Source organism: Plecotus auritus (genome assembly GCF_963455305.1).
Source record: "Plecotus auritus genome assembly, chromosome: 6".
Lineage (NCBI taxonomy): Eukaryota > Metazoa > Chordata > Mammalia > Chiroptera > Vespertilionidae > Plecotus > Plecotus auritus.
The window spans coordinates 16,766,710-16,780,545 of record NC_137773.1 but is presented as its reverse complement, the minus strand read 5'-3'; the positions used below and the strand labels follow the sequence as shown (position 1 = coordinate 16,780,545).

The 13,836-nt window shown below is 46.3% G+C and overlaps 1 protein-coding gene across 3 annotated transcripts in view; it reads left to right on the top strand.

Moving 5' to 3' along the window:
• Positions 1-13,064, top strand: part of CYFIP2 (cytoplasmic FMR1 interacting protein 2) — a 120,406-nt gene extending 107,342 nt beyond the window's left edge. For all 3 annotated transcript variants that reach the window (XM_080671609.1, XM_080671607.1, XM_080671608.1), the window contains 5 exons: positions 1,102-1,174; positions 1,641-1,735; positions 6,446-6,684; positions 7,814-7,961; positions 10,188-13,064. In XM_080671609.1, coding sequence (XP_080527735.1) covers positions 1,102-1,174; positions 1,641-1,735; positions 6,446-6,684; positions 7,814-7,961; positions 10,188-10,355 — 723 coding nt within the window. In that variant the 3' untranslated portion in view covers positions 10,356-13,064. The remainder of the gene's footprint in view (positions 1-1,101; positions 1,175-1,640; positions 1,736-6,445; positions 6,685-7,813; positions 7,962-10,187) is intronic.
• Positions 13,065-13,836: the final 772 nt, after the last annotated feature.

Below are 13,836 nucleotides of genomic sequence, written 5' to 3'. Positions count from 1 at the left end.
CTAAAAGCTGGTTCTTTGGGGGGAAAAATTAATGAAATTGACAAACCTCTAGCTAGACTGACAGAGAGAAAAAAGAGAAGACACAAATTACCAATACCAGGAATGAAATAGGGAGATTACTATAGATCCCACAGACATCAAAGGTCTACTACAAGCAACTCCATGTCCACAAATTAAACTTAGATAAAAGGAGCAAGTCCTTGAGACACACAAACCCCCAAACTCACTCAAAAATATCAATAACCTAAATGGTCCTATTACTTAAGAAATTTTATACCTAGCTTTTTTTAAAATATATTTTTATTTATTTCAGAGAAGAAGGGAGAGGGAGAGATAGAAACATCAGTGATGAGAGAGAATCATTAATCAACTGCCTAATGCACCCCCCTACTGGAGATCGAGGCTGCAACCAGGGTATGCCCTGACCTGGAATCAAACCATGACCTACTGGTTCATAGGTCAATGCTCAAACACTGAGCCAACCGGCAGGGCTATACTTCGTGTGTTTTTTAAAAGCTTTCAGCAAAGAATATTTCAGATGCAGATGGTTTCACTTGTGAATTCTAACAAACACTTAGGGACGAAGTAATACCCATTCTACACACTCTCCCAGAAAATACAAAAGGGGAATCTCTTCCCAACTTACCTTATGAGGTCAGCATCATCCTGGATTAGTGAGTTGGAGGGTTGGCCCGGCTAGCTGCTTTGAATCCACAGGCCTCACAACCAATGAGACAAACACAGTCTGGGGCCCCTTATCTCTGCTTGATCCCACTGTCACTCATTTGAATTCTTCAGCAAACTCCTTATATGATTATAATGAAAATGTGTTGCACACTCATTATGTGTCAGGGACTTTGCTATGAAGTTATGCATTCTCTCAATTAATCCTCACAGCAGCCCATTAAAATGGGTACTATTCACATCTTCATTTTGCAGATAAATAGTCTCAGAGAGACTACTATCCCACAGCTAGCAAGTAAAAGTGGCAGGATTTGAACTCAGGTCTGGCTGACTCCAGTGCTCAAATTTTCAGGAATGAAAATTCTCCCTGGTTTAAAGTGATTTTTTTTTTTAATTTCCCTCCATCTCTGTTTGCAGTCTCAAGAGGAAGTCTGTGATTTGCTCCATGCTGCACCCTTCCAAAATATCTTGCCGAGAGTCTACATCAAAGGTAAGAAACCATTAACAGCCACGCAATAGCCAACTTGATTTTGAACTTCATGCTTACTTAATCTCAGTAAACCAGATCTGCAGTCAGAACGGGAGAAGGTTAAAGCTTTAGGCTGCTATGAAATGGTCACAGATTGGTAGACTTGGACAAGGTACCCAGGCCTTGTTTCTTCGTCCTTCTGGAACATCCCTAGCCTCTTGCTGTCTAGCCTGGGTGTGAATCCTTCAAATGATGGGGAACTCATTATTCCACGAGGTAGATGATTCCATTGTTGGACAGAGAGAATCGAACCTTTTTCCTTATAGTGAGTCCTGATTACACTCACCAAAAACAAGGAGAATAGTTCTACAGGCTTCATTCAAGTTTTAGAATGCAAATAAGTCACCGCATCCTCTGGGAGTGTCCCTTCTCCAGATCCCCCTGATGTGGCCTGAATCTCACACTCTGCTTACTGCTCCTTTGACAGAGGGGGAGCGTCTGGAAGTCCGAATGAAACGCCTGGAAGCCAAGTATGCCCCCCTTCACCTGGTCCCTCTGATAGAGCGGCTGGGGACCCCTCAGGTATGATCCTTCACCAAAAGGAGCTTTAGAGGGAGAGCATGTGGTCCAGCCCCTCCTTTTACAGGGGAATTAAAGCCCAGAGAGAGGAAGAGATTGTCTAACCGCAAAGCCTGTTAGTGGCAGGGCAGGTCTGGAATGAGATTTGCTGGCTCTCAAGCCTGAGTTCTTCCTTCCACCCCCTGTATCCTCTATGCTGCCAAGAAAGAAGGAAGTCAGACAAGTACCCATGATGCCCTGTTAGGTTTCGAGAGTTCTGCTATGTTATCTCTCAGAATTAAAACTCCGCACACCCTGTGAGCCAGCAGCCCACGTCTGCACATATTTTCTAGAGAAACGCTTGCAGGAACCAGGTGTTTACTGCCGCGTTGTTCATTAAAGCAAAAGCTAGAAGCAACCTAAATGTCAGTCAGTGCAGGGTTGACTAAACAAAAGGAGGTGACATCATCTACATGCGGAGCGCTTGTAATGTAATCATGAAAAGGAAAATTCAACCTGGGTGCATCCGTGTGCATAGATCATAAGCACATGGTTGGATGAATAAAGCAAGTTGTTATACCACAGCTCATACAGTCTGATGCCATTTGTATATTTTTAAACCCACCCACACACACAAAAACCATATAAATAAAACTTTTCGTAGAAAATGATACACATCTAGGCAAGCTCTGATGAAGATGAGAGACGGAGATGGGGGGATCAAAGACCAGCTTCCTCTGAGATGCTCAAATGTTATCAAAGGTGAATGGGCATGAATTCAGCAACTGATTTTTACAAACCAGTCCTACCAGTGGCTTTGAACGTGGAGACAAGTAAGACAGGAACCCTTGCCTTCAGAGAACTCACAGACTGTGCAGGGGGTCAGGACAGAAGGAAAATGGGGAGAGAGACAAGAAAACCATGTGCTGGAGGGCAGAATTCAGGAAGAAGAGAGACCCAGGGCACCAGAGGGAGCCAAGCCAAGATGGTTCGTTTTGGTCGCCAAAGCTCACTGTCGCAGGTTTAGGATTCAGCTCCCTCTTGGCCTTGCATTCCTGTGGTCCTCTGTCCTGTGTGTATCTGAAGACTCACACCCTGGGGCCTCTCTTCTCTCGAAAAGCACAGCAAGCATTTGGGGCAAATTGCAGAACCGATTTGCCCCGGTGTCACTCTGATGAGCCAGACCCTCTGCATGCCACCCACCTCCTCCTGAAAACATGACTAACGGTTCCTGTGGGCAGGCTCTTTGAGTCACCCCTCAGAGAGTTCAGACACTGTGCAGGGCGCACACTTTCTTTCCTGGCTTTCGGGGGCTGAACAGAGGAGATCCTCTAACGATTTCCTTTTAGGGAGAAATCCCCCAGGCCGGCAACATAGCAGGGTGCCTGCCCCTCAGCTGGTGTCATCCTGCAAGAATCCCGGCCCTCGCACCGGGCTGTGGCATGCGTTTCCACTCAGAGCGCTGGATTCCTGCCCTGCTCTGGCCAACACCATTTCCTGGGGACCGATATAAATCGCAATTTGTCAAACGCTGAGTATTTTATAAACAAAAGCCTAGACAGTCTGCAGGAGAGGAAATGCCAGTTTTACAAATCTGCCGGCCCTCAAGGAAGAGTCTAAAACTGTGCTCATCCTGTGGGCCCAAGAAAAGTTAGCTAAATACTAACTTCTGAGCAGGCTGTGGTTTGAGGGGGGCGGGGGCTCATGTAATACAGGGTGAGGCAAAAGGAGGTTCATAGTTGTTCATATGGAAAATGATACAATAATGAATAAGTAAAAATACAAGAATAAACTCTGTGTTTCGCCTCCTCACAACTATACACCTCCTTTGCCCCACCCGTATTTAGGTGGGTGACAGGGCAGTTTGGCTACATATTCAAAGTCAGGAGGTTTTAACATGATTGCATCGTTTGCATTGGTTTCTGGGACACATTGAGGTGACCTGACTTGTTGCCCGGTGCTATCCTGGAAGGAACACTCTGGCAGAGGGTCAAAAGACCAGGGGTCCTGGTCCTAGCTTCACCCCTGCATTGTCACATAACCTAACGCTAGACATTTAATATCTCAGTCTTTGTTTTCCCATCTATTAAATGGGCTAGTAGCTGTTTTGTCTCCTTAGCTGAACTGTCTTGCATAATCATTATGATGAACAAATAAGTAAAAGGCTTCTAAAAACACAAAGAATTATTTTTTTAAGAAGAACAGCATCAGCCCTGCCAACTTGACTCAGTGGTTGAGCATCGACCTATGAACCAGGAAGTGGCAGTTGGATTCCTGATCAGGGCATGTGCCTGGGTTGCAGCCTTGCTCCCCAGTGTGGGGCATGCAGTAGGCAGCAGATCAGTGATTCTCTGTCATCATTGATGTTTCTCTCTCTCTCTCTCTCTCTCTCTCTCTCTCTCTCTCTCTCTCTCTCTCTCTCTCCCTTCCTTTCTCTCTGAAATCAATAAGAAATACTTCTTAAAAAAGGCCGAGTATCGAGATATCATTCTCCTTCAAAGGCCACTAGATGTAATCAGAGTGCTCCATGTGGAAATGTATTTCCATGTGGTTTCACAAGTGCTTCGTCTAGTCCCTTGTTAACTCAGAAAAGAACAGCAGAAAATGAGAACCACCCCCCCCCCACCCGCCCAGTGGAATAGAAAAGAAATGGATAAGATTCATGTTAAACAATATATAAGCCCCAAGCCCAGGATTCTGCAAGAGCTATTCCTAGTTCACAGTGGCAACTTGAGTGCTCCCTTCTCTGCTCAGTGGCTATGTTTCTCTGCCCACAGAATCAAGACGAGTCCCCTTGAATCAGGGTTCCCTCTCCTTCCTGTTTGAAACAAATGTTGTGAAACTCTTCTTCCCCAATTCATGGTTTATTTGGAGACTTCTTTAACGTATAGTTGTCATGACAACTGCACTCCTGGCCCATAATATCCTAACAGGCTCCAACAGTGGTGTTTCCTGATTTATTTCCCTCCACAGATTAATTGAGAGGTTGTCTTCTTCCTGGGGGCTCCAGGGTGAGAGCTTGTATCAAGAAATCAGGCAGACTGCCAAAACCGGTTTGGCTCAGTGGATAGAGCGTCGGCCTGCGGACTGAGGGGTCCCGGGTTCGATTCCGGTCAGGGGCATGTGCCTTGGTTGCGGGCACATCCCCAGTGGGGGGTGTGCAGGAGGCAGCTGATCGATGTTTCTCTCTCATCGATGTTTCTGAGTATCTATCACTCTTCCTTCCTCTCTGTAAAAAATCAATAAAATATATTTAAAAAAAAGAAAAAAGAAAAAGAAATCAGGCAGACCCCCCCACCAGGCTCCCTGTAAAATGAGCTCTCTGGGGAGCCCACCACCTGGGGAGCCCATCCCACAAGTACCCTGTGGATCTCTTGGTCTTAGAAGCCACCCTCTTTAGCTTTGTCCCTAGATTTGGAGACCATACTTTGACCTTAGATGTTAACATCTCTCTTACTTTGCACGTGGCTTTTGAGACATGTACCGCTAGATATTTTTACTCGGCACACAGACAGTAATGCATTTTGATGTGCTGGTCTAGCCAGCCGATGGCCAGAGATGCAATAAGCAGATGCCAGGGGAGAGCCAGTTTACATTATTAATAGATTATTTACAGTGGTCAGAGGACTTCTAGCTAGAGGAAGTAATTCTGGGAATTCAGGGGCAAATTTTAAGAGTAACATACGCTCATTGTAACACATTCAACTGTACAGAAGTACTTAAGGTAAAAAGGGAAACTCTCACCCATTTCGTCAAGCCCATCTGTTCCCACAACTGATGTTAATCCTTCTAACTTTCTAAAATGTTTTATACACACCCCACACAGAGTTGTGTGTGTGTCTATGGGCTTGTGTGTTATTGATGTCTTTTAATAGGATTATAGTATACTAGAGGCCCACTGTGTGAAATCTCGAGGGACCCAGGGTCAAGTCCCCGCCCACCCGCGTGCGCCTCGCAGCCCCACCCACCTTGAAGACAGTTGTGGACGGAGATAAGAATAGTTTCCTGCCCTAACCTTTCCTTCTCGGGAGCACTAACATTGACCTTTGTTGAAAGATGAGAATTGAACAGAGCAACACTTACTTGTTCCCATGAAGAAATCATATGGCGTTCAACAGGTGCCTTTAGGCATTTGGTTGTGACGGCATCATGGCCACAGGATTTTTATAATAGAGATGTCCTTTCCTGCAACTTTCTCTATTCACTTAACAATTTAACCCACAGACCTACCAGGATTCAGAGCCTCACTGTATCACTCACTGGCTGCCTCCCTGACCCTCAGTTTCTTCATCTGTAAAATGGGGGTAATAATGGCACATACTACACAAGGTTGGTGTAAGGAATAAATTAAGTCAATACTTACCAAGTGCTTAGAACAGGGCCTGCTGTGTTACACACTCAGTGAGTATGAGCCAGTAGTCAATAGCACCGTGGTAGCAATCATGCCATTAGTAGGATCATCTCAGTCTTTTCAGTGTCTACGTAGCATTTCACTAATTACATGGGTGTGTCAAAATTCTTTAAAACTGTCCCTCTCCCCATGGCTCCTGGACTTTACTTATCACCAGACTTCCCTGTTGCTGCCCTCAGGTTTACAAATACCTTGCTCTGGGTAAGATGTCAGTTCTGATGAATGAATTCCAGGTATAGCCAGCTCCAGCATTTGGGAATCTCTGGTGGAAGACGGGGTCTGAGATGTACATAGAAGTTTTATGTATATGCTTCTGTCCCCAGCAAATCGCCATCGCTCGGGAGGGTGACCTGCTGACCAAGGAGCGGCTGTGCTGCGGCCTGTCCATGTTCGAAGTCATCCTGACCCGCATTCGGAGCTACCTGCAGGACCCCATCTGGCGGGGCCCGCCGCCCACCAATGGTGTCATGCACGTGGACGAGTGCGTGGAGTTCCACCGGCTGTGGAGTGCCATGCAGTTCGTCTACTGCATTCCCGTGGGGACCAACGAGTTCACAGCCGAGTGAGTACCCCCTAGGGAAGGCAGGTCACTTCCAACCTGCTGGTCCCCCCAAGAGGCATCAGCTGCCAGAGCCCAGCCAGAAACGTGGTGGGCAGGGGCAGGGCTGTCCAGTGACTATTTATTGAGCACATACTATGTGCTGGTCACTGTGTGAGGTGCTGGACCTACACCAGTGCTGAGCAAAACTAGACAGTTCCCGGCCTTGTGGGGGTTAGGGGGCCTATGCAGAGACATAAGGCACATTGAATGAGACAGCAAGGGCAGGAAGGATGACAGATGTGAAAAGGGAGAGAAGTCGGTTATTAGAATTTAACTGATGGACTAGAACTGAGCCTTGGACATCACTGGGATTTATATCTTAGAGGGGAGAAGGGCACATTCCAGGAAAGGCAACACGTGGCCAGAGGCAGAGATGAGCATGTGCATGCGAGGGTGCACATTAGGGACTGCGGACCTTGTATGAGGGCCCTTGTCTTTCTGAGACTGGAAGCTGGGCTGATCGAATGGGCAGGAGGGGAAAACCTGCCCAGGTTGGGTTGCAGCTGCTGCTTGAGGACAAGAAAGAGCAGAGAGATGACCCCTCGGCCTCCCAGATTGCCCGAATTGCTGTTGAGACTTGGAGCGTGCAGGCTGAGCTGTATCAGACTCAAGAGGACTTGCAGCCCCACCCCACACACCGGCAGCATCGCTCATGGGCCCCCGAGCCCCGTCCCTGCCCTCCTGGCCTGCCCCGGCCAGTTGGTCTCCTGTCTGAAAGGGCTCTTCCCTTCACAGGTGCTCCCTGGCTCCTTCATGGGGCCAAAGCAGATTCTTCTTTGACTTGCTGGAAATAGCAGCCATATAAATCTTATGGGCTGGTTGGGTTTTTTTCTTGCAAATTTGTCTTCTTCAAAGGTGATTTTTCCTACATTAGTGGGACAACAGACTGACACCTCTTTGTGGTTAGAAGGGCTTATAATATAACCACATTCCCTGGAACAAGCGAATCTATAGCTTCTTATACCCATTTCACAGATTAAGGAATTGTCCCAGAGACCAGCTACTCACTAGCGGTGCTCCTGGTCTAAGACGAGGCCCCTTCCCACCCCTCCCTGCCTCTCACTCCAGCTGCTTCCTCTCCTGCTTCCAGGCAATGTTTTGGTGATGGCTTGAACTGGGCCGGCTGCTCCATCATCGTCCTGTTGGGCCAGCAGCGTCGCTTCGACCTGTTCGACTTCTGCTACCACCTGCTGAAAGTGCAGAGGCAGGACGGGAAGGATGAAATCATTAAGAATGTGGTAAGCAGCTGGGGCTCAGGAGATGGGGCCAGGCCTGACAAGCAGGCTTTTCTCTGAAAAGGAGGGTGAGCTGATTATGGAGCCAACTCCCCACACTGCAGGGAGGTAGAGACACTCCGCGGAGGGGACCTTCTCATAGAAAGCCGTGAATCATTTGCTCCTAACCCGCTGGGATGAATCAGGTCACCCTGCAGGTGATGGCTTGAACAGGGCCGGGCTGGGCTCCAGACCTGAAATACACCTTCCCTGTGCCAGCCAGGCTCGGCCAATGCCAGTTCCTCGTCTGCACAAACTTTCACTGAACGTGGGAATTGTGCAGGTGTGGGGTACGCAGTGCTGCTGGGGAGCCTCCAGGAGGGCTGTCTAAACCCGGCGGGGGGTGGGGGGACAGGCAGAGGAGACTTCCCAGGGAGGTGATGCTTGGACCAAGTTCAGGATGATCAGCAGCAAATAGCCAGGCAGAAAATGGGGTCCAGAATATTCCAAACAGCGGGGCAGCTACAGCAAAGACACCGACATGAAGATGTGTAGCAGGAACCAAGGGTGGGTATTCAGGACCAGCTGAGGGGAGAAAGAGGCAGGAGGACCTCAAAGGGTTGGTTTTTGTTTTGTTCTGTTTTGTTTTTCATTATGGGAGAATATATAGAACATACAATTTACCATTTTAACCATGTTAAGTGGAGAGTTTCACTATTTTTACATTTCAGTGTATTAAGTACACTCAGTACGCCCACATTGTTGTGCAGCCATCACCACTATCCCAGGAACTTATTCATCTTCCTGAAACTCTGTCCATGAAACACTAACTTCTCATCTCCTGCCGCCCCCGCTCCTCTCTCCCCTACCCCTCCTCCCCCGCCCCCCAGCCAGTGGCAACCACCCTTCACCCTTCCACTTTCTGCTTCTGTGAATCTAACTACTGTTGGGAACTCATATAGTGGAATCCTCATTTAGCATTATATATTTCAGGTTCAGCAGGTTGTAGCACGTTTCAGAATTTCCTTCCTTTTTAAGGCTGAATGTACCACATTTTATCAGTTCATCTGTTCATAAACATTTGAGTTGCTTCTACCTTTTGGCTGTTGTAGAAAATGCTACTCTGATCATGAGTGTACAAATAACTGTTCAGGTTCCAGCTTTCATTTATTTGAGGTATATACCAAAGGTGGAATTGCTGGGTCATATAGGACTTCTATTTTGAATTTCTGGAGAACCACCATGTTGTTCTCCATAGATCTGCACCCTTTTACATTCCCAGTAAGGCACAAGGGTTCCAATTTCTTCACATCCTCCCCAGCATTTGTTATTTTCTGGACTTTTTGGTAATAACCATCCTAATGAGTGTGAAGAGGCATCCCCTTGTGATTTGATTCTCATTTCCTTAATGATTAGTGATGTGAGCATCTTTTTATGTTCTTATTGGCTATTTATCTTCTTCCGAGAGTCCACTCTAGTCTTTTGTTCACTTTTTAATTGTTTTTTGTTGTTGTTGTTATTGAATTATAAGAGTTCTTTATATATTCTGGATAGTAATCCTTGTATCAGGTATGTGATTTACAAGTATTTTCTCCCATTCCATGGATTGCCTTCTCACACAGTTGGTAATGTCCTTTGATACAGACAAGCTTTTTAATGTAGTCCAATTTGTTTTTTTCTTTTATTACCTGTGCTTTTGGTGTCACATCCAAGAAATCATTGACAAATTCAATGTCATGAATTTTTTTTCTCGTTATCTTCTAAGAGTTTTTTAGCTTTAGCTCTTATGTAGGCCTTTGATCCATTTTGAGCTAATTATTTGTATATGGTATAAGGTAAGGATCCAATTTCATTCATTTGCATGTGGATATCCAATTTTCCCAGCACCATTTGTTGAAAAGACTACCTGTTCTCCATTGAACGATCTTGGCACCCTTGTCAGAAATCATTTGACTGTATATGGAAGAATTGATTTCTGGGCTATCCATTCCATTGATCTATCTGTCTGCCTTCATGCCAGTGCCACTCGGCTTTGTAGTAAGTTTTGAAACTCACAAGGTGTTTTATGGCCAAGTTAACATTTGATTACCAAGCTCTGGGAACCCATAGAAGCCTTTAAGCAAGAGAGTGATGTGATCATTGAGGCATCGGGACCCTAGACCCCAACCTCGCTGAATTTTTCTCTTGCTCACCCTTTATTCCTCTATCTCCCCCTCCCACCCCTAACCTGAATGGCCGTGTCCTTTGCAGCCGCTGAAAAAAATGGCAGACAGGATCAGGAAGTACCAGATCTTGAACAATGAGGTTTTTGCCATCCTGAACAAGTACATGAAGTCCGTGGAGACAGACAGTTCCACCGTGGAGCACGTGCGCTGCTTCCAGCCACCCATCCACCAGTCCCTGGCTACCACCTGCTAGGCAGAAGGTCCTGCAAACCCTCAACCTGGAGGAGACCACGCAGCAGGAGAGAGAAAGCCATGGCCAGCCCTGCAATGGGGTCCGACTGGACAGCGTGTGGGATGCACCTGGAAGCCAATAGGAACCTCCCCAAACACATCTACGCCTCCCAAGGCTGGGCCTGTGCATGCTCTCCCCTGACATCTCCATGGTGGTTTTGCCCTAGTATAAATGAAAAAAACACAAAACAAAAAACCAGGGCAGTATGTGCTTTTGTTTTCTTCTTTTTTTTTCCCTCAGCTGTGTTAAGAGCCCTAGTTTCACCCTTTCTCCATCTCACAGCCCCACCCCACATCTGTGGTTGCTTCCCAAGATTTCCTCCCAGATGGTGACCTCCTACCCGGTGCCCACGTGTGACCTCAAAGCTGAAGTCTCAGAAATGGAGAAGAGTGTGGCCATGGCCTGAGAAATCAGCCTAACCTGATGGTTATGCCTCCTCTTACTGGCTTCTTCACCTCCTCTGGCTCCCTCCCCCAGTTTTTCCAGGTGGGCACCTCCTCCTGCTCTGGACACCAGGGATTCTACCGCCAAGATTACTTACTTCTGGACCAGGCGCTGAGAGCCCTGGCGAAAGAGGACAAGGTGTCAGCACCCTGGTAGATGGTGTTGGCTCTGACCTTCCGTGGACTCCAACCCACATCCCAGCTCTCCTCTCGGGGCTCTCCTAGAGCTCAGACATGCGTTCACAGCTGTATCCCACTGGGTGGAACTGGGTAGGAGGGTGGTCCGGCCCAGTGTGTGGAAGAGGCATTGATGAACACAGCCAGGATTCCACAGCCCGAAACAGAAAGTTATTGGAACATTCCATCAGCTTGATGGCGAGATGGTTCCTTTATTCATTAAGCAAATACTTACTGATCACTAAGCCTCGCAGGGCGATGGACTCTGGACTGTAGCATGGAACAAGTCAGCAAGCAAATTAGAGGCCACTTCTTTGCACAGACTGTCATCAAGAAAATATTAAGGGGCTATTTAATAGGAGCCAGAAACATATTGGGGTCAAGGAGGTGAGGAATTCAAATAAAATTTGTCAATGAGCTTTTAATACCAAGATACACCCACAGAAAGGAGTTGTTTCAGTGAATTAGGACTTCCATTGTCCTAGAAATGGATTCTTGAGACATTTTATCTTTTGCTCTCAACTTCCTTAACATTCCTTAACTTAGGTGTTGAGGGATGGGGCGTATCCCACAGGGGCGTAACTACTTCAATTTCCCAGACTGATCCAAAATCCCTAGCAGCATCTCCCTCCAGGCCTGGGGAGAATGGAAAGACAGAAAGAAGCCTGTGGAAGTGAATGTCTCGTTACAGAGCGCACCATCTTTAAAGGGGGCCTGTGCTCCTGGGCTTGTAAGAAAATATAAAGTAAAGTATTTTATATCTCCCACCTCCACCACCACCCCCCTTCCCTGGGGAGGAAAAGAAAAGAGAAAAGAGAGAACAATAATGATCCCCTCCCACGGGGTGGATGGATGGAATTGGTTACCATTCATCAGATGGCCCATTTTAACCCCATGGGAAGAGCAAGCACGAGTCCAGAGCAAGAGGCTTGTGTGATACACCGATGCTCACCAGGCAGGAGGGAGCTGGGGCTCGCCCAAGTGTAGTCCAAACGTCTCCTACCGGAGCCTCCTGAGATTACCACATTTAATGCCAATTTCTGGGCTCCGACTCAAACCCACTTATTTTGCATCCCTGGGAGTAAGATGGAGCGATCTGAGTTCTGTTGCACATGGAAGTCCGAGGACCACTGCTGTAGAAGTGCTCTCCCCTGCTAGCTATTTGTATGGAAGGAGAGTGGTTCAAGGTGGAAGCTGGCAGATCTTGTCTGGAGGTGCCACTTCCTATTCCAATATTTCATTTTTTCCTCTTGATGACCATAGAAATGTCCCAAACGCAAGAGAGAAAGGTTACATCCCATGGTTGAATGACACAGAACATGCCTTCAAAACCTGCATCAAATCTCTTAAGTTCCAGAGCCTTCTAAACCTCCAGTCCTGTCTGGGAATAGTCGCTCTTGCAGACAGATGACAGGTTCTTAAGTCCTCGAGGTCTTTCCAGATCCTTGACTGTTGATTTTGTGCAGATTTGGATCATCCATTTGATGAGGTTGCAATTTCAACCACCCACCCTCCTGGCCCTGCATTCATGAATCTGAATTTGACCCTCTGGGTAGAATCCCATTATCCTCAGGAGATTCTATCCCAGTAAATTGAGGTCTTCACCTTCGGGAGAGACATCTCATTTCCCCAGCTTGCCAGCAGCATTTATTTATGAGCATTGAAGAGGTTTAAAATTCTTTACACCTTGATATTATACCCACCCCCCCTTTTGTGTTTTTGTTTTTTGTGTGTCTTAAGAATCAAGTAAAAAAAAAAAACACAAAACATGCATAGGTTTTAAAAAGTTAAAAAAAAAACACATCTGTTTCAGAAATTGTCAAATGTACCATATTTGTATTAAGAGATGTTGGGGATTTTTGTACAATGAATTTACATTTATTTATGGTGACTTCTATCTACCCTTGTGATCAAATAATGATGTTAAATTCTTAAATCATATTTGCTATGCAGCTGAAGATGATATTTTGCTTTGTATTTTGGAGTACCTGTGTTGAGTTGATAAACATTTCCATCTTCATTAAAATTGCTTCCAAAATGGTGAAACCAGCATCTTAGTCATGATTCCAGGTCATTTTCCAGTCCTCGTCACCTTTGGAAGACCACATTAAAACTGATGACTAAGAAAATAACCCAGCCTGGCTGGTGTGGCTCAGTGGTTGAGCATCGACCTATGAACCAGGAAGTCAAGGTTTGATTCCCAGTCAGGGCACATGCCTGGGTTACAGCCTTGGTACCCAATAGGGGGCATACAGGAGGCATCCGATTGATGATTCTCATCATTGATGTTTCTTATCTCTCTCTCCCTCTCCCTCCCTCTCTGAAATCAATAAAAATATATATTTTTTTAAAAAAACTGAATGGAGTGGGAGAAGATAGACCCAGCAGGTCAGCATCCCCTAAACTAACGGCTTGCTTTGCTTTTTCACTGAAGAAATTACCTCTTTACAAATTGACTTGTGCAGGGCAAGATATAGGAGATATTTCCTGTCCTTAGGGAATGCATAGTCTCACTGAGAAACTGGCACCCTAGATCCCTAGTTTTAAGAGGAAGAATGAGAATTAATATTTAATGAGGCCTGGTAAGTGTGGACACTGTGCTAAATCCCATTCATCATTCCTGTGACCCAAGCACAGTCACTTTCTGTGTCATATCCCACTTTGACAGACTGTACTGTGTTCATTTTCACACAGTTACTAGGTGAAGACAGAGGGAGAAGATGGACACCTATAAGCCAAGGAGATTTTTTTAAAATTCTTTATTGTTGAAGTATTACATTTGTCTCATTTTTCCCCCATTCACCTCTCCCCTGCCGCTCCCA